This window comes from Nicotiana tabacum, chromosome 5 (assembly GCF_000715075.1).
Source record: "Nicotiana tabacum cultivar K326 chromosome 5, ASM71507v2, whole genome shotgun sequence".
Lineage (NCBI taxonomy): Eukaryota > Viridiplantae > Streptophyta > Magnoliopsida > Solanales > Solanaceae > Nicotiana > Nicotiana tabacum.
In genome coordinates, this window is record NC_134084.1 from 38,740,078 (window position 1) to 38,762,102 (window position 22,025).

Genomic DNA, 22,025 nt, shown 5'->3' on the forward strand with positions numbered 1-22,025 from the left:
AGCTACCACATCCTCGAGACCTCTTGGCCTCACTCTCATCTTGCTCGTGGCGACGAACTTACTCAATATCTCGAGAAATATCAACAACCTACTCAAAAGTAGCATCGGACATCCTTTCTTTGGTCATGAGAATCCGAAGCTGATATGTGAGGCCACCAAGATCCTCATGATCCTCTCCCTATCCGTAGGAACCAACCAAACAGAATGACAAGCTAGCTCTAAAAATTTCATCTCATACAGCGTCACTGTCATATCATCCTGACGCAATTGCTCGAACTGCCTATGCAGCTCCTCTCTGCGAGACTGTGGCACATACTTCTCCAAAAAGAGAGTGGAGAACTGCTGCCAGGTAAGGGACGCTGCATCAACAAGCCTACGGCTCTCATAAGCCTCTCACCAAGTAAAGGCAACTCCTGAAAATTGGAAAGTAGTGAATGAGACCCCATTGGTCTCCAAAATACCTGCGGTCTGAAGCATCCTCTGGCACTTTTCCAAGAAACCCCGGGCATCCTTTCCCTCTGCACTACTAAAAATCGAAGGTTGAAGTCTACCAAACCTCTCCAATCGATGCTGCTCATTGTCAGGCATAACTTGTACCACATAATCCTGGGCGGGTGCAATCGGCTAGGCTGGAGGTGCCCTCGATATTTGAAGTCCCTACACAACCTGCTCAGGTGTGCATACGGCGGAAGTCTAAGTGCCTCCCCTGGCCTAAGAAGTAGTTGCGACTGTAGTAATTAAGACCACTTGAGCCAGGCCAGTGCACACTGATAGATTTGGGCTAGGGCCTCCTGAAGGCTTGGAATAACAATTGGCACAGCTAGTGCTTGAGCTGGTCCTGCTGGAGCAACCGCAGCTGGGACTTAATCGTGAATTAGGGCAGTTGGTGGATCTGCAGGCGCTGCCCAAGCTACTGTGCGGGATACACCCTTGCCCCTACCACTGCCTTGACCTTGGCCTTTTGTGGCCCCAACTAGTGGTACTGGTGGTCCTCCGTCCTGACCGGTAGCACGTGTCCTCACTATCTCCGAGAAAATAGAATAACAAAAATTTAATACTAGAATCAACAGATCCGCACGATAGGAATTTCAAGAATGTGAAGCTTTTCCTAAAGGTTCTGCAGCCTCCCGAGGATAAGTACAGACGTCTCCGTACCGATCCACCAGACTCTACTAAACCGGCTCATGACTCGCGAGACCTATGTAACCTAGACTCTGACACCAACTTGTCACGAACCAAAGCACTCTGGTCGTTATGGCGCCTATCACAGTACTAGGCCAGCCAAAACAACACGAACAATATAAAGGGTCTTTTGTAAATTCATTTTTCTAATCAACTATAATCTCTAATCTTTCATTTTAATGTATATCAAATATGCGGAAAAACAAATACGTAAGTACATCAACCCAGCCCGATCCTGGTGTCACTAGTCATGAGCCACTAAATACAACTCAACACTATCTGGTTAATATAAGATAAGTCTAAAATATAAAATACTAAGAAGGAGAAAGGCATGGCTACAAACGCCGTGCAGCTACCTTGCAATCTCTGAATAATATTCTAAAGGGAACGATCAGCTCTCACTCGAAGGCTCTGGCACCTGGATCTGCACATAAGGTGTAGGGAGTAACGTGAGTATGCCAACTTAGTAAGTAACCAAAGTAAATAATGTCGGAGTGTAGTGATGGGCATTTAAATCATATACATAATCTATCATAAACTCTGAATAGAAATATCAAAGCCCAATCCATAGTTCAATTTCCAAACAACTCGTAAAAACTTCAGTATAAATGAAAGTTATTTAAAATATTTGTTCAACACATTTTCAATAGAGGCTCAATATAAAGGAGAGTGAAAACAGTAATTTCATAAACAAGCTCCTCAGACTAAGCATCGCTCATATATATATATACCTCTTAGTCACTTGTGACTCAGCTCTTGTCAAACATCACTCTCACTCAGCACTCCCACTCAATGGATATCTCATAATAATAACCGTTGCGGCGTGCAGTCCGATCCGTAATATATAGTCGACTACGCTCACTGGGAGTGTGTAAACTCTGGAGGGGCTCCTACAGGCCAAACGCTATATCACTGCGGAGTGCGGCCTGATCGATATATATATATATATATATGGCGTGCATCCTAATAAATAAATATATAATCCTCACCATCGGTTCCTCGACCTCTCTCAGTCATTAACCTCACAACCACTCAGGCATTTCAGTGAAAATTAGGGAACTCAGCCCAAACAGTTTCTATATATTTAAAAACAGAATAGTGAAACTGAATCAAAATAAACAAGTAAAAATCATGACTGAGGATATGCTTTCAAATCGAACAGTGTGAGGAAAGTAGTAAAATACCCCTGAGGGTTCAAAAAGTTCGGCACAAGGTCCCAAACATGGCATTCAGCCCAAGTTAACATATTCATTTCTAAAACACATGGATATCATATAAAGTTTATCAAAATATGCAACTCTATAGTCGTCACGGGACGGACCAAGTCACAATCCCTACGGGGGCACATCAACACACCCGTCACCTAGCATGTGCGTCAGCTCAGTTATCAAAACAATACAGAATTCTGGGGTTTCATACCCTCAGGTCTAGATTTACAATCATTACTTACCTCGAACCGGATGAAAAGCTACTCCGCAATGCCCTTGCCTCTCGACTCGGCCTCAAATAATCCCGAATCTAACCAAAATCAGAATCATAACATCAATACAAGCCAAAGGGACAAAGCCCACACGAAAATTCTCAAATTAAACTCAAAATCCTGAAATTGGTCAAACTCGACCCCTGGTCCCACGTCTCGAAATTCGAAAAAATCACATCACTAGAATGCTTATCCTCCCACGAGTCTGTACATACCAAGAATATCAAAATCGAACCTCAAATGGCCCCTCAAATCACCAATTTAAACTCACCAATTTCTAGTCCTAATTTATCAAATTTTCACCCTTAAATCCCACAAATTTCATGCTTAATCAACTGAAAAAATCACCATGGAATCGAGTATTAGGTTCAAGAAACTTACCTCAATGAAAACCCCCTAGATTCCCTCTTTAAAACCCTCCAAAAAGCTCCAAGTACGTGTAGAAATGGTAGAAAATAACCCAAATATCGCGAAGTCCACCTTATAAATTTTCTGCCCAGGCATCTCGCACATGCGACCCATTTTCTGCATCTGCGGACCGCAGGTGCGCTCCACTTTTCGCACCTGTGGTTCCTGCTCTTCTCAGCCTTAGCCACACATGCGGTCCCCACTCTGCAGGTGTGGTTATGACACAACCAGCAGCTTCAGCTGCATTCCCAAATTTCCAAACTCTCCGATAACCACCCGAAATCATCCCGAGGTCCCCCGGGACCTCAACTAAAAATATGAACAAGTCACATATCACTATTCAAACTTATTCCAACCTTCAGAACATTCAAAACAATATCGAAACACACAATCACTCAAGCCTAAGGATTCCAAAACATCCAAATTCCACATTCGATCCAAAAACCCATCAAACCTCATCCGAATGACCTGAAATTGTGCACACACGTCACAAATGACATAACTGACCTACTCCAATTTGTAGAAGTCCATTCCGACCCCGATATCAAGATTTCTACTGCCAACCGGAAAATGCCAAATTTTCAATTTCGTCAATCCACGCCTAAATCTACCACGGACCTCCAAATTGTATTCTGATCACGCTACTAAGTCCCAAATTACCTAATAAAGCTATCCAAATCATAAAAACCCAATTCCGAGATCATTTACCCACAAGTCAACTTTTGGTTGACTTTTCCAACTAAATGGCCGACTTAAGAGACTAAGTGTCTCATACCCCTCCAAAACTACTCTAAACTCAAACCAACCAACATGATACGATAAAATGAAGCTGAACAACACATAATGAAGCAGAAATGGGGGAAAACATGGATATAACTTATGAAACGACTGATCGGGTCGTTATAGCTGTAAATAAAAAAATTAGATGTAGATAATAGAGGCCTCAGGATACAAAAATAAGGGCTAGTACTCAAAATAACCTATCAGGTCATCACAATTTTATGTTGCATAAGGTAATCTATGGTTTGAAGCAAGTTCCTCGGGCTTGGTATAATCCGCTCAAAGGCCATCTTGCCCACATGGAATTTTCTAAGGCAAAATCTTGAAACTCTTTATTCATCAGACATAGTCACGCTAGTTTCATATTTATTTTGGTATATGTTGACGACATAATAGTGATCGACAACAGCCCTATCACTATCAATAAAGTTATAGACTCTCTTGCCTCTCGCTTCTCCATTAAACATTTGGGAAATCTCAATTATTCTCTTGGTGTTGAGGTGGCTCAAAACACTAATGACATTATTCTCTCGCAAGCCACTTATATCAGTGAAATCCCGAATGATAAGTTGATGGTTGTTTCTAAGAGTGCAAACACACCAATGAGTGCTTCTAAGTTGCTCAAACTCAACAATGGAGCTCCGTTAACTAATACAACCTGCTACTAGCAAGTCCTGGGCGGACTTCAATATCTGTCATTTACAAGGCCGGACATTTCCTATACCGTCAATAAATTATCCCAATTTTGTGTAATCACCACATATGGTTGGAGATCTCACTATGTGGACTGGTTGGACTTCAATTTTGGACTGGTTGGAGATCTCAGTAACCGATCCTCCACATATGGTTATATTTTGTTTCTTAACACCAACCCTATCAGTAGGTCCTCCAAAAAGCAGAAGGTTATAACTCGCTCATCAACTTAAGCTGAATATAGAGCTGTCGCCAATGCACTTGTCGAACTACGGTGGGTCAGAAACCCATTGCTTGAGATGTAACTTCCTGTCATAGAAACCCTTACAATCTACTGTGACAACATTGGTGTCACTTATCTAAGTGAGAATTCAGGCCTTCACAGTCGCATGAAACATATATATTGAGGTGGACTTTCATTTTGTGCACAACCATGTTGAACAAAAGGTGGTTCAAGTTGTTTATGTTCATTCTGCTGACCAACTAGTTGATATGCTCACCAAAGCACTGGCCAAACCAGCCTTTGAACGTAATTTGTTCAAGTTAGGCTTAGTGACACATAGCCTAACTTGAGGGAACGTTTTGGATCAACTGTCTTGTTACTAGTAGTTATCAATTTGTTTTTAGTATTTATCTCTTTAGATAAGATTGCATTTATCTTTTAGATAAGATGATATTATAGTTAGTTATTCAGAGTTAATCATTTGATTTAGATAAGATTTTTCAGTTATTTGGTTTACATAGAACTCTAGAAAAATGGCTACCGTAACTTATCTTTAAACTCATTGAGGCATTCAATAAGAGATACATTTTTTCCATCATCTATTCAAGCATAGCGTTCATAGATAGAACTCTAGGGTATTGGATCAATGATGGGTTATACGGATCCATGAACTGTATCCTATATGATCACGCGAAAGGTCACTGCAGAACCATTAACATGCACATCGAATCGGGCCAACTCGACTTGTTTCTGGCTAGGAGCATTTCCCTCCTTATTTTTGCTTTTCTTTTTGAGATATTTTTAGTGAAGTTATACGATAATACTTTTTCTAGGTAGTTTATTAACAGAACAATAAATAGGAAGATTGACAATCATCAATATAGTCTCACATGTGAACCCTAATACTCTCTCCGTTTCATATTATATGAGATGGTTCGACTCGGCATGGAGTTTAAGAAAAAAGAAGAAGACTTTTAAAATTTGTGGTCTTAAAGCTTAAGGGGTAAAAAGTTTGTGGGCCATAACATTTGTGTGACTATAAAAGCTTTTCATTAAGGGTAAATGGGTAAAATAAAAGAGTTTAAAGTTGAATTATTTCCAAATTTAAAAATTTGTCATTTGTTTTGGAACAGACTAAAAAAGAAAGTACCTCATTTAATATAAAACGGAGGGAGTATTCAACAACTAATATAGGAGAAATTGCTGGCACACCTGTAGTAAATAAGAAAATGGGTTCCATCATAACTTTGATAAATTTGGTCGAACACTTTTATTTGGTTTGTCATTGCACTTGACGCATGAAATGCATTTTGCAGTGTACTGCCTCAATTTTAGCGGAAATCCTCTTTGGCTCACATTATTTGTGCGTCGCTAGCTTCTTTTTTGATAGCCAATTTTGGTCATTGGCTATTCTTCCATTTTCAACATAATTAGACATCCATATTTCATCCATGTACTCCTGATTTTATTTTTGGTAATTAAAAAAAAAATATTATTTACCAATAGTAATATGTATAGCGTCAAAAAACAAATAAACTGAGATCGGGCAGGACCTCAATCTCAAATAACTCTAGCTACTCATCTATTTGCTTGTACTAATGATAGAAATTTAAAGTACCTAACTTCCTTGCTAGCTAGATACACCTTGATCCTCTGCAAACCACCTCTTGTATGATCTGCCTGGTAAGTATTGCTGGTGACCTCTGCTTCCGCTGAAAAACCTTAATATTTTACTCTCTGCCATATCTAATAGAAAGTAGCTGCCAGTGCCATCCTTTAGACTTCTGCAGATGTATTCCTACCTTTTACATTGTCTACTACCCAGAGCGATTCACCTTGCCCGTTGAGTGCTTGGCTGAGTATTCCTCGCCAGCTTAGTATTTTCCTCCAAACTCTGGCAGATTCAATACAGCTAAAGAACAAATGATCCATTGACTCCCCATCCTCATTACACAAAAGGCACACTCCCTCCGTCTAAAAAAAATAACCTAGTTTCTTTTTAGTCAGTTTAAAAAAGAATGAACCCTTTTTAAATTTGTAAATAATTTAACTTTAAATTTCTCTTTTTACCCTTAATGAGATGATTTGTAACTCACATAGATATCTATGAATTATTATAGATCAAAAATTTCAAAAGCCTTCTCTTTTTCTTCTTTGTAAATTTCGTACTTAGTCAAATTGGTTCGATCAAATTGAAACGGAGGGAATACTAGATTATCAGTGAATCCCCATGCAACCTGTCTATTCCTTGTAACTTGTAAGCAGCCTACTCTGTATAGTCAAATTCAGCAAAGAGATCCACTTGGGAGCATTTAATAAGTTATTACAAGTGAGCTTCCACCACGAGACTTTCTGAAAGCTCCCCCTTATTGCTCGGTACATCTGTATAGTCAAATTCCAGCTAGTAACTTCATGCATTATGAACCTTACATCTTTAATCTGGATCCATTGGACCCATAGTTTTGTCCTTTTTCCTATAGAGAATCCATAGCAGTTGACATATTGCTGCCATGTTCCATGTAAATGTCAAGCACATTAAAGCCACCAGCAGACTTAGGAAAATAAACTTTTTCCCATGACAAAAGGGCCTTTCTTGAGGCATCCACCCCACCTATCCACAGAAAAGTTCTACTACACGATCATACAATATTTTCTTATTCATCGTTGTCGTTGAAATGCAAATCAATAATTTAAAATATTCGTAAGGGTGCTTTAAATGCATAATTAAAATTATACGAAATTTTAGATCGTTACAAATTCATTATAAAGAAATGGAGTGACATTCAATTAGTTGCATAATATAGCCATGATATATAAGTCCCTGTAATATTATTTATGCAACCCTTTTGGTTAAAAAATATAAAGTTTTTCCTCACATCCCTATCAACCCACTTCTATGAAGTCCTTAAAATTTCAAAACTCACCATGTTGACCTGTAAACTTAAGTCTTCAAATCTTGTAAAAATTACGAGATAAAGTTTCAAAACATCAACAACAACAACCCAGTATAATCCAATAAGTGGGGTCTGGGAAGGATAGTATGTACGCAAATCTTACCTCTATCCTGAGACAGAGAGGCTGTTTCCGAAAAGTTTCATAAGAAAAACTTAAAAGATCGAGTAAAAATAGGTTAAATAATTTTACAATTAACATAGGCATAACAGAGATTTAACCGGTCTTCAAAAAAATTCGAATTTGTCCAAATGTGACTACATAAACTTCAAAAGTCAAACGTCAATGTACAAGCTTGGGCTGCAAGAACACAAACATGTTAGAAAAATAACAAACAAAATTGGCTTTGAGGCGTGAAAATCGACTGGCCTTAAAGAGTTATCGCCTGTATACTAATTTAGGGAAAATTCAAAACGATTCTCTTCAGGATACAACAAAGCCTGCAGTAACACTTGTGATTTTCTATATCCACTTCGTTGGAATTCTTGTGTATTTATAGGCAACCAATAGACCCTTTCAGAAAAGATGTCTTGTTTCACAAACAGACATGACTATTTATTCAAATTTTGAATTTAAAATTCAAATAAATAATTAACTCTAGGATCTCGTGCCTGTTGAGTTAATCTCGTGCCTGTTGAGTCAGTCTAGTCTCGTGCCTGTTGAGACAATCTCGTGCCTGTTGAGTCAGTCTCGTGCCTGTTATGTCAATCTCGTGCCTGTTGAGTCAGTCTCGTGCCTGTTGAGACAATCTCGTGCCTGTTATGTGCTATTTCATAATGATCAGTTCTGAGGCTAACAGGCACGGTACGAGTAAGGTCGGTCCCGGGAGTGTTTCACATGACAGGCACGGAACTTCTTTCTTCCGATGTGGGAAGAATCCAACTTCCAACTTGCCAATAACAAACTATCTTACAATCCCCCACTAGTTTGTTATTTCACTTCATAACACTTGTGAATAATTGAAAGTATCTTTTACAGATTTGAACTTTCCTTTAGTGTAAGTATATTAAAGTTTTGACGAAGTTAATGGTATCTTAAGATTTGAACCACAAATCCTTGTGCCAAAACCGAAAATACCACACACACAGCGTTATCTAGTAGCTTAGAAAATCCAGTATTCGCTTTAGCACGTTTACGGCCATGTGCTCATCCTGAATTCATGAATATTTACAAGATCAACCCTTTAAATCTTGCTAGAAGCGGCACCACTTCAATATTTATATAGGTGGAATTAGTTAATATGTCCATGTTACTCCAGACATTAATAATTCCATTAAGATTAATCAACCTCTTCATGTAACAGTATGCACTTTGGAGTTTGTCTTTATGCCCCTGTTATAACAAGCATTTAACAATTCCTTAACTCCTCATATAACAGTAAGTAGTACAATAGAATTAGGGCTCCTAAAGAGTAGATCAGTGCTTAAACAATACAAGTAACTTGTTATTACCCATTGAACTTATATTGTTAGAGTGTATACTAACTCAAAGTGGGGTTCTCATTCCTTGTATTTAATTTAAGGGTCTCAATCCCATCCCTATACAAGTTTGTTGTACTACATCTCTACCTAATGGCTTCGTAAGTGGATCAGCCAAATTCTTATTTGATCTCACATATATTATAGCTATAGCTCCATTTGTAATTAATTATCTTATATAAGCATGTCTCAAGCTTATATGTCTCGATTTCCCATTATATATTTTATTGTGAGCAACACACATTGTAGTCTCACTATCACAGATTATGGAAATGACTGGCATAGGTTGTGGCCACAACTTTATATCAAGTAACATATTCCTCAGCCATTCTGCTTCTTTTCCAGCAGCTGCTAATGCAATAAATTCAGATTCCATAGTAGAATGGGAAATACATGTTTGTTTCTTGGATGCCCAACTAATGGCTCCACCGCCTAGAGTAAATATCCATCCTGATGTGGATTTATTATCATTAACACTTGTAATCCAACTTGCATCAGAATATCCCTCTAATACATTAGGAAAACCATTATAGCAAATGCCTAAGTGCTTTGTATATTTTAAATATCCAAGTACTCTACTTATTGCTTTCCAATGATCATTACCTGGATTACTGGTAAACCTTGAAAGTTTACAAACATCAAATGCAATGTCGGGTCTAGTGCAATGCATTGCATACATCATACTACCTATCGCACTTGCATACTCCAACTGTGCTACTGCTCTTCCAGTATTTGCAGTTAGCTTAACACTAGAATCATAAGGAGTATTATACCCCTTTATTCCTAAATGACTGAATTTAGTAAGGATTTTATCTATATAATGTGCTTGTGACAAAGTCACTTGCTTGTTATCTCTTTTGACCTTGATTCCCAAAATAGTATCAACTTCATTTAAATCCTTCATTTTAAAAACTGAGGTTAGATACTTCTTGGTCTCGGTAATTCCTTGTAGATTCGTACCAAAAATCAGCATGTCATCGACATATAAACAAATTATTACTCCATATTCTTTTGTAAATTTATAGTAAATGCACTTGTCTGCATTATTATGTACGAATCCGGTTGATAGTATTACACTATCAAATCTTTCATGCCATTGTTTAGGCGCTTGTTTAAGACCATAAAGAGACTTTATCAATTTACAAACTTTCTTCTCGTTTCCCGGAAGAACAAATCCTTCAGGTTGTTGCATATATATTTCTTCACTAAGGTTCCCATTTAAAAAGGCTGTTTTAACATCCATTTGATGTACGTAAAGATCATAGATAGAGGCCAAGGATAAAAGGACTCTAATGGATGTTATTCTTGCAACAGGAGCATATGTATCAAAATAGTATATGCCTTCCTTTTGAGTGAAACCTTTTGCAACTAATCTTGTTTTGAAGGTTTGGACAGAACCATCTGTATTGTACTTTCTCCTAAAGACCCACTTACAACCTATAGGTTTTGATCCAAGAGGAAGATCAACCAAAACCCAAGTGTTGTTGGATATAATTGAGTCCATTTCATCATTAATGGCCTCTTTCCAAAAGGCAGCGTCTCTAGAAGACATTGCTTCTTGAAACGTCTTTGGGTCTTCTTCAACATTTAATACAATAGGAATTTGATTACAAACGTTTGTCTTATCTCCTTCAACAAGAAATACTATAGATTGTGAATAAATAAAATCAGAACCAATATGTTTTTCTTTTCTTATTCTTTGGCTTTTCCTTGGTTCTATCTGCATATCATCACTTCTTTCCTTAGTTTTAATAATTTCAGAAAGCGACAATTTATTAGCATCGATATGTTTTCCATTTATTTCAGTCATTTCATCAACATTGTCATTTATAAATCTATTTTCAATAAATGCAACATGTATAGATTCTATAATAACATTAGATTCTAGATCTAGCAGTCTATAGCTTTGGAGTGTTGTGCATATCCTACAAAAACACTTTTAATTCCTCTAGAACCCAATTTTGTTCTTTGATGGTCAGGTACTCTATAATAGGATATACACCCCCACACTTTAAAATAATTTAAATTTGGTTTTCTACCATTCCAAAGCTCATAAGGCGAAATATGCATACTCTTTGAAGGCACTCTATTTAAAATATAACATGCAATTAGTAGTGCTTCACCCCATAAATTATGTGGCAAATGTGCATAAAGTAACATAGCATTAACAATATCCACCAAAGTTCTATTTTTCCTTTCCGCTAACCCATTTTGTTGAGGAGTATAAGGGGCACTCATTTGATGTATTAGGCCATGCTCTTCACAGAAATTATTAAATTCGTTAGGAAAATATTCTCCGCCTCTATCACTTCGAATAATTTTAATTTTCCTACTCCTTTGATTTTCCACAACAGACTTGTATTCTTTAAACTTTTGAAAAGCTTCATCCTTAGTTCTAAGTAGGTAAACATATGTAAATCTAGAGAAGTCGTCTATAAAAGTAATAAAATATCTTTTGTCTCCTCTAGTTAATTCTCCATTTAATTCACACAAGTTTGAATGTATTAAATCTAATAGTTATGTGGATCTTCCAACTTTATGAAATGGTTTCTTTGTCATCTTTGCTTGTATGCAAATTTCACATTTTATATGTTGAGTTTTACATGAGATATAACCATTTTTGGACATATAATTCAAGGAGCCAAAATTTAAATGTCCTAGTCTAGCATGCCATAAACAAGAATCAGACTCAACGATGTAAGCAGAAACATAATTTATTTCATTAATACTCAATTTGAACATGCCGTTACAGTTATAGCCTTTTCCAACAAAAACACCATTCTTAGACACTATTACATGATCAGACTCAATAACTATCTTGAAGCCTTTCTTTGACAGCAAAGCAGCGGACATTAAGTTTTTCTTCATATCAGGAACATGATACACATTCAGTAATGTCAACTTCTGGCCAGATGTGAAGTTAATCTCAATACTTCCTAATCCAGCAACATCTGCCGCAACATGGTTTCCCATCAAGACTTGTTCAGAATCCTGCACTTCTGCATATGTCTTGAACATCTTCTTGTCATAACAGACATGAATAGTAGCACCCGAATCTAGCCACCAGTCTTGAGTATTTGTAGCAGCGATAGCCACATTCAACTCTATGACCATACCAATTTGCATTGCGGAAACCATGGCAACCAGTCCTTGGGCAGAATTTTCCACTAAGTTTGCCTTTTCAGAATTTCCAGATTTTTAATCTTTCCAGACTTTTCGGTTTTGCCTGCATTAAAATTTATTCCTGCCTTTCTATATCTGCAGTCCCAAATCATATGACCTTTCTTTCCAAAATGATGACAACTAAAGTTCTTTCTCTTTTTAAAAGAAGACTTTTTGGAAACTTTCAGATGTTTGTTCCCACTTCCTGAATCATTCTGACTGACAAAATTGACTGCGGAACTCGAAGGCTGACTAATAGCATCACGAGCACGAGTCTCACTTTCAATTTGAATGTGAGTACGAAATTGTTCCACAGTTATTTTATCCATAGAATGTAGGATTTTCTTTCTATAATCATTCCAAGAGGAAGGCAATTTCGAAAGAATAGCACCTATTTGAAGTGCATCAGGAATTTTAACTTCAAGATCACTTAGTTTTGATGCTAAGATTTGTAGTTCATGAATCTGATCCATTATAGGCCTAGTATCAAATATTTTAAATTCAAAGTACTGCAGAGCCAGGAATTTGTCAATACTTCGTTTTTCATTCTGGTATGCAGTTTGTAGAGCAGTCCAAATCTCTCTTGGCGACTTCAGATTGCAGTAAAGATCATAGAGTCGATCTGTCAAAGTATTCAGAATATGGCCACGACACAACAGTTCATCATGTTCTCGTTTCTTCCTTTCTTCCTTGACTACGTCAGAATCTTCTGCTGTGGGCTCAGGCATCGGAGGCAAGGCAGAATCAAGAACATAGTAGATATTGAGAGCGGACAACAAGAATATCATCTTGTCTCTCCAACGGGTAAAGTTCGTTCCATCAAAGCGATCAAGTTTGATGAACTCCTTCGGATTCTCAACAACAGACATCAATTTCTCCATAGCAGGATAACTCTTTAAGATTGTTAGAAAATAATAATCAAAATTGGCTTTGAGGCGTGAAAATCGACTGTCCTTAAAGAGTTATCGCCTGTATACTAATTTAGGGAAAATACAAAACGATTCTCTTCAGGATACAACAAAGCCTGCAGTAACACTTGTGATTTTCTATATCCACTTCGTTGGAATTCTTGTGTATTTATAGGCAACCAATAAACCCTTTCAGAAAAGATGTCTTGTTTCACAAACAGACACGACTATTTATTCGAATTTTGAATTTAAAATTCAAATAAATAATTAACTCTAGGATCTCGTGCCTGTTGAGTTAATCTCGTGCCTGTTGAGTCAGTCTCGTGCCTGTTGAGACAATCTCGTGCCTGTTGAGTCAGTCTCGTGCCTGTTGAGACAATCTCGCCTGTTGAGTCAGTCTCGTGCCTGTTGAGACAATCTCGTGCCTGTTATGTGCTATTTCATAATGATCAGTTCCGAGGCTAACAGGCACGATACGAGTAAGGTCGGTCCCGGGAGTGTTTCACATGACAGGCACGGAACTTCTTTCTTCCGATGTGGGAAGAATCAAACTTCCAACTTGCCAATAACAAACTATCTTACAATACAGACATGAATAAATAAAGCCTAATATCCAGGCTTCAACAGTGTCTCAAGCCTGAAGCATTTGACCTCACAGTTTTCCTCAAACAAATCCACGATGCTAGTAAATACCTATTTAGCCACTTAAAACCAAATAAGATGTCTCTTTACGACGGGCATTACTTCTGTATTGAGAATGAGATACGGACTTTCAATCAATATTTTGCCAATACCAGATATAATCTAGAAACAGATAAAGACATTAAAACTGGTCCAAAGAATTTCCTTATACAGCATTTACATTAAATATCATGTTAGACAAATTAAATAAGATAACACCGCAATACTTTAATTGCTGTTAACGACTCATCTGGAGAATTTTCATATTTATTCAGTATTAATTATGTACAACCATTCACCTGGAAAAAGTTCAAATTCATCAAGTGTATTGTACACTACGAAAATGTAACATCAATATAGAAGGGGCGGTATGAATACAAATATCTGACGCGGAAAAACAATTACTGATCAATATGTAGTAAACAAGATCCGCGATACATTGACACATAATTATATTTGAGATGTAACGACCTGCCTGACCGTTTTGTATATTTGAGTTCCATTTCCCCATTTAGTGCTCCCCGTATTTGTATTTGATATTATGTGACTTGCAGGGATGGTTGGTTTAGTTTCGGCAAGTTTTGGAATAAATTGGAACACTTAGTTCCAAGGTTGGAAGCATAAGTTATAAGAGTTGACTAGGGTTTGACTTTTGAGTAGACGATCCTGGAATGGTATTTTGATGGTTCCAATAGGTTTGTATGGTGATTTTGGAATTGGACATATGTCCGTATTTGGATTTGGAGGTCCCTAGATTAATTTAGTTTCTATATTGCGAAAGTTGAAAATTTGAAGGTTTGGGAAGTTCACCGATTTGATCGGGAGTTGACTTTGAGGCTATCGGGGTCGGATTGTTGTTCTGGAAGTTGAAATAAGTTCATTATTTCATTTAGAATTTGTGTGCAAAATGTGGGGTTATTATGAATTAGTTAGACGTGGTTCGACAAGATTTTTGGAAGTTTGTAAGTTGAATAGTTCATTAGACTTGAATTGAGGTGTGATTCATAATTTTGATATTATTTTTGTGTGATTTGGAACCTCGAGTAGGTCCGTGTTATATTTTAGGATTGGTTGGTGTGATTTGACGAGGTTTGGGGTGCAGGTGCGAGCCCGTTGATGTGAGCTGTGGAGCACAGAACTGGATTTGGCCTGGGGCAGCAACTTCTGCAAGTGTGGAGTTTTGGGTGCAGATGCATAAGAGCAGGTGCGCTAGTTTTGCCGCAAAAGCTAGAGTAACTTCGCAGAAGCGGATGGTCGAGGAATTAATGAACTTCGTAAATGCGAGTGTTTGCTCGCAGAAGCGGTATCGCAAGTGCGATTGGATGGTCCAAAAAAGCGAAAATTGCTGGGCAGAGTAGTTTAATTGAGGGTTTTGTTCATGTTATGATATTTTATGATTGGGAGCTCGTATTTGGATGACTATTTAGGCGACTTTTACCATTTGGATTGTGGTACGTATTTTTTAATCGAATTTGATTACTAGTAATGATTCTATCCTTGGATTTGACATTTAATTGGTGAATCTAAGTGAAAAAAAAATGTTGGCAAAATTTTTTTAAATTAAAAAAATAGAAATTTAAACCCCTAGTCAGAGTTGGCTTTGGATGAAACTTGGATATTTGAACTAGTATTCAAATGGGTGATCAAGATTTGTGATTTTTGTCAGGTTCCGGAGGCTGGCTTGGGTTGACTTTTTGGTTTACTATTTGATAATTGATAAAGATTGGAGCTTTATTTCTTGAATTGATTTCTATGTCGTGTATTATATTTTTGAGTTATTTTTTGCTAGATTTGGCCCTTTCGAAGGCTGATTCGAGAGGCTAGAGCTTTTTAGAGTATTAATTTGGCTTGCTTGAGGAACGATACGGTTGGATATTGTGACTGGGTCAGAGTGGAGTGATACGATTGCATATTGTGATTTTGTCAAGGCAGAGCGATACAGTTGGATATTGTGATTATGTCAGGACAGAGCGATACAGTTGGATATTATATTTGTGTCAGTGGGGAGCGATATAGTGGGATATTGTGATTGTGTCATGGCTGAGAGATACAGTTAGATATTATTATTGTATTAGAGTGAAGTGATAAAGGTGGATATCGTGATTGTGACAGAAATGTGGAAACGAGGTGTCATATACTTGTGTTTCTATTTGATGACCTGTCGTTAAAGATGGACCTTTACTTTCATTAAGTTGTTACCATACGTTAGAAAGAGATTGTTATAATTGTTTTCTATTATATATTTTTGTTGCCAGTTATTGGTATCTAGTACAGGTTATTTGAGTAGTAAGTATCATATGGCTTGAACCTCGTCACTATTTTACCGAGATTAGTCTTGATATTTACTGGGTACCGATTGTGGAGTATTCATACTACACTTTTATATATTTTTGTGCAGATCCAGGTGTTGGAGATAATGAACCTAGGCAATAAGAGCTTACATTGACCACGCTGATTTAAGGTATAGAGCTGCAATAATCTTTATAGTCCCTTGGAGTCCCATCCTTACATTGATACCATTATTTTTATATCTGAATGATATTGTATTTTGAGATATCCTTATGTATTTAGTTAGAGCTCATGACTCTGTACTACCTAGTTCTGGGGAGATATTTTGATTACTTCCACTTTGGTTTGTATTAACTCTATTTCCGCTTTTATATTACTTTTTGTCTTGTTATATCATATTTTGTTGAATTAATATTATTAAGTGATAGGCTTACCTATACTTATCTTCGAGAAGCCGTCTATACTTACGGATAGAGCTCATGACTCTGTCGAATTATTACAGAGCCGTCTATACTTATCGTCGAGAAGCTACCGGGCTGTTAAGAAGCATGAATTTCGTTCATTCTATATCGTGCCAATTTATTTAATCCAATGTTTGATTCTCTACTCTTCTTTTTTCTCATGAATGGTGAGGACACATTCTGTCAGATCAATAAAGCAAGCACCAGTGCCCCCTGCTATAGCTGCGAGAGGTCGGGGTCGAGGTAAAGGCCAAGGTGGGGCACGTGCTACAGCTAGAGCTCCTTCTAAAGCAGCAATTGTGGAGCCTCAAGTTGCTCTAGTTGAGTACCAGGAGCCCGAGCATGTTGAGCGTTCATCTGAGTAGCCTATTGCTACACTGGGACTTCAGGAGACCTTGGTACGCTTCATGAGTATGTTTGGGAGTTTTGCCCAGGCATAGTTGATTCTAGTCGCACCTGCTACTTCATAGGCTGGGGAGGATCCCAGACTCCCGTTTCCTGTACACCAGAGCAGTTGAATCATGCTTATCTATTGTACCGGTATAGCCATTAGTTGAAGTTCAACCCGAGGTAGAGCTAGTTGTGTCGACTGAGGGGGAGATGATTTTAGAGAGGTTTTAGTAGTTTCACTTTGCCCAGTTCAGTGGAGGGGCTTCTAAGGATGCACAAGGCTTCTTGGATCAGTGTCATCACATTTTGTGTACCATGGGTTTGGGGGAGTCGAGCGCGATTGACCTTACTACTTTTTAGCTGACGAGGACGATATATAGATGGTGGTAGACTTATGATGTGAGTAGGCCAGTTGGCGCAACACCAATCACATGGTCACAATTCTCCAATCATTCTTTGAGAGAGTTTATTACATAGACCCACAAGGATGAGTTGCACAGTGGGTTTGGTAGTTGTGTCAGGGAAGTATGACTATGTACGAGTATGCTATAAGGTTTACCGAGTTATCTCGTCATGCACCTGCCTTGGTTTCCATTGATAGAGAGAGAGAGCCCATAGATTTATTGAGGAATTCGTTTATAGCCTCAGATCTGGGATGACACAGGAGTTGGAGACTAAGACTCCATTCCATTAGGTTGTGGAGATTTTTAGGAGGTTGGAGTGTATCTGCGGGTAGTAGATGGGGATAGGGAGGCTAAGAATCATGGCAGAGGCTTTGTCAGTCGACCAGTTCAGTCCGCACTTCAGGTTTCACGTAGTGCTCCAGCTAGCCATGGATCTTAGAGCACTCATACCGAACAACCATCTTTCCATGCACCTTTTTTCACAGGGTTCCTACAACTGTTATTTTAGTCGTCTGGCATAGACTCAGCATCAGCAGTCATGCCTGCAAGGAGGTTGTTTTGAGAGTGATAATACTAGGCACACATTGAGAGATTGTCCTAGACTTCGGATGAGTGGAGGCCAAACCCATTGTTATGATTTCCCTGGTATGACCGAGGCAGTTGCATCAGCTGTTGTCATTACAAGTATGGGTTATGATTTCTCATAAAGATGCATCAATTTTATTTGATCCGAGTTCTACTTAATCATATGCGTCATCCTACTTTATTTCATATTTGGATATGTCTCGTTATTCTCTGAATACTCCCATATATGTGTCTACACCTGTTGGGGATTCTATTGTAGTGGACCATGTCTATCATTCTTGTTTGGTCACTCTTAGGGGCCACGAGACTAGGGTTGATCTTTTGTTGCTTAATATGGTGGATTTTGATGTGATTTGTGTATGGATTGGTTATCTACGTACCATGTTATTTTTGATTGTCACACTAAGACCGTGCCGTTAGTGATTCCAAGGTTGCCGAGGTTGGAGTGGAGAGGTTATTTGGGTCATGTTCCTAGTAGGGTTGTGTCTTTTTTGAAGGCTCAACGGATAGTTGAAAATGGGTGCTTAGTGTACTTAGCCTTTGTTAGAGATGTGAGTGTTGATACACCCATGATTGATTCAGCCCCCGTGGTGACGAAAATTTTAGATGTGTTCCCTACAGACCTATCGAGCATGCCACCCGATAGGGATATTAATTTTGGAATAGATGTGGAACTAGGCACTCAGCCCATATCTATTCCACAGTATTGCATGGCTTCAACATAGTTGAAGAAATTGAAGGAAAAATTGCAAGAATTGCTAGACAAAGGTTTCATTAGGATGAATGTTTCACCTTGGGGTGTGTCACTTCTATTTGTGAAGGAGGAAGACAGTTCCATGAAAATGTGCATTGACTACAAGCAATTGAATAAGGCTACCATCAAGAACAAGTATCCACTGCCACGTATTGATAATTTATTTTATCAGCTTCTGGGTGCCATGGTATTCTGAATGATTGACTTGAGATCGAGATGTTAAATATGAGTTTTAATGATGAAAAGTAATATATCACATTTGGTGCAAGATCAGAAGGGATAAAAATAGGAATCAAGAAGCCCTATCATTTAAGCATGGATTAAGGAAACAATCTGTTAATAGGAGCTCTAGAAGCAAAGCAAAAGCAAAAGTATCAATCATTAGAGATGAAAAAAGAAGATGCAACGAAGATCCGGAAAAGAATCAATCAATGATATAGATGATTGGCATAAGCTATTATTGTCCTAAATCAAATGAAAATAAGATTACGAAGCGATGCACTAGAGATCGTTGAAGCCCAAAATCAAGGGATCCATCGATGGTCACTCAAGTAATGGAAAAGATATGCCCAGCGGATGAACAACCTGTCAAGACCACAAATCAAGGAAGTTCAACGGAAACTTGACTTTATTCTTAGAAATAATCAATTTATGATTCATTTCAAGGATCATCTCTCTTGGGTTTGTAATCTCTCAATATTCACGAGTCAAGAAGGACTCATGAAGTATATATACATATGTTTTGGGCTTGGAAAAACATACTTTGAACGAACCAATATCACTCTTTTTGTTTTACTCCAAACAAGCATTGTAGTTCTCTTTAGATCTGTTGTGTAATTAGCAAGAGAAGAAAAAGAGACAAACATTGGTGACGCATTGTATCAAGAAGAGAAAAGTGACATAGAGATTAAGTTGTTGGTGTAGAGTTACATCAATAATATTGTACTCGAGAAACCTCAAACACTGAAAGAGATCACCCTTGCAACCCAATGGGGCTGGAGTAGGATTCATATTGAATTCGAACCAGTATAAAATTCTAGCGTCTTTATTTCCTGCATTTTATTTCTGCACTACTACTAGTCCGTTCTTATCTCTAATCGACTAATTGGTAAACTAGTCATCTAATTATAATACTAAAAATAAAAATAGACAATTCACCCCCTCTTGTACTTTTAATTGGTATAAGAGCTAGTCTCATACTTTTTGCTTAATAGCTTGTGAGAAAATATCATGGCAAATCAAGTAATTCTCAGAGCACTCTTTAAAGAAGGAACGTCGCAAGTTAGGCCACCATATTTCAATAGACCACACTTTTCTCACCGGAAAGTACGAAATGTAAATATATGCAAAATCCTTTGATGTCAAAGTATGGAGAGTTATCAAAAGGGGTATCTATTCACTACCAGCAGCAGCTCAACCACCTGTTGATTCAGAAGATATAGATGAATACACAAACGACCAAATGACAGTTATTCAAGTCAATGCTAAAACGCGAAATTTACTCTATAATACTACAAGTGGAAAGGAGTATGAGAAAATCTCAAGCAGTGATATAGCCAAAGAAATGTGGGATAAATTGGAAGTTACTTATGAAGGAACCTGCAAAGTGAAAGAAACTCACATTAACATCTTGGTTCATGACTATGAACTCTTCTAACTGAAAGAAGGAGAATCCATTGAGGAAATGTTTGCAAGGTTTAGCAAAATCATTAGCTATGTAAAAGCCTTTAGTAAACCCTACTCAAGTGGTGATTAAGTTCGAAAAATTCAAAGAAGTCCACCTACCACTTGGCAGATAAAAGTAGTTGCACTCGAATCTCAAGATCTAAAAAAACTTTCATATGATGAACTTCGAGGAGATCTCATAGTATTCGAAAAAACACATCTCAAGAAAACAAACCATGAAGAAATGAAAAAAACAGTTGTGTCACGACCCCAGTTCGCCCTCCGTGAACCATCGTGATGGCACATAGTCCCTATGACTAGGTAAACCTAAATTGCGGAAAATAAACCAATTTGCGGAAGTAAAACAATTTAAAACAGAATTAGAGTAATAAGAGAGTGTTTAAAAGTGCCGCTCGACATACATAATATTTAACTCTCAGAAACCAATACATATCTCCAAGGCCCGAAAACTTATGAATCACAAGCTAAGGATCACTACAAAGTGCTCTAACTCTAGAATAGTCTAAAACAAAATAAATACAGAAGGGCGGTAATTATAAGAGAGAGTGAAAAGAAAGACACCTCGATCTATGGACGCGACAGATATACCTCGAAGTCTCCGAACGGTCGCCTCGCTTCATGGATGGTAAGTCTGAGTCAAAGTACCTGGATCTGCACATGAAAAACATGCGTAGAAAGGGCATGAGTACACCACATCGGTACTCAGTAAGTGCCAAGCCTAACCTCGGTCGAGTAGTGACGAGGAAGGTCACGGCCCTACTTAGGATAAATAAAATACAAGGTATAACAGTGTAGAACAAGATAGTATAATTAAGTGCAACAGTAAGAGATAACATAGAATAGAAAGAGAAACAACAACTAGATCAGAGGCAAAATAATCACCGAGGGAACACAACTCAACACAAAGATAACAACCGGGGATCTACTAGGATACCGTCCTGTAGCCCCCAAATGTAAATGTCCAGTGGATCTCTCGGGTGTTGCATCGTAGTCCAACACATAATGCACTGGGGATCTACTGGAATCCCGTTCCGTAGTCCCCAAATGTAAATACCCAGTATTGGGGGAATCTACCGGGTGCAGTCCTGTAGTTTCATATAACTGTGCAGGGGGATCTACCGGAATCCCACATCCGTAGTCCCAAATAAACAGACAAGGGGAATCTACCGGAATTCCTCGTCCGTAGTCCCAAATAAATAGACAAAGGGGAGCTACTGGAACCCCACATCCCTAGTCCCAATGTAAATACACATCAACAACAGGAAAATATTCAGAAATGACAATTTCATATTAAGGCAACAAGTAATTCTAGCCTAGTACGCTGCACATAATTCAAGCTAGGCAGTTTCAGCAAATAAAACAATTAAATCACTTAGACATGCTTTCCTAAGCTAACAACAGGCTTAACAGTGCGAGTAATAAAAATAGGAAAGGAAACATGCTAATAATTACTTAATGAAAATCAGATTTTCATCAATTAGCACAAGTAAGCACTCGTCACCTCACGTG

General features: G+C 38.0%; 1 protein-coding gene across 1 annotated transcript; it reads right to left on the reverse strand.

Annotated features, from left to right (window-relative positions):
• Positions 1–12,363: 12,363 nt before the first annotated feature.
• LOC142180756 (uncharacterized) lies at positions 12,364–13,086 on the reverse strand. Its single transcript, XM_075252823.1, has one exon. It carries the CDS (start codon positions 13,084–13,086, stop codon positions 12,364–12,366), a length of 723 nt encoding a protein of 240 aa, XP_075108924.1.
• Between the last annotated feature and the right edge of the window lie 8,939 nt (positions 13,087–22,025).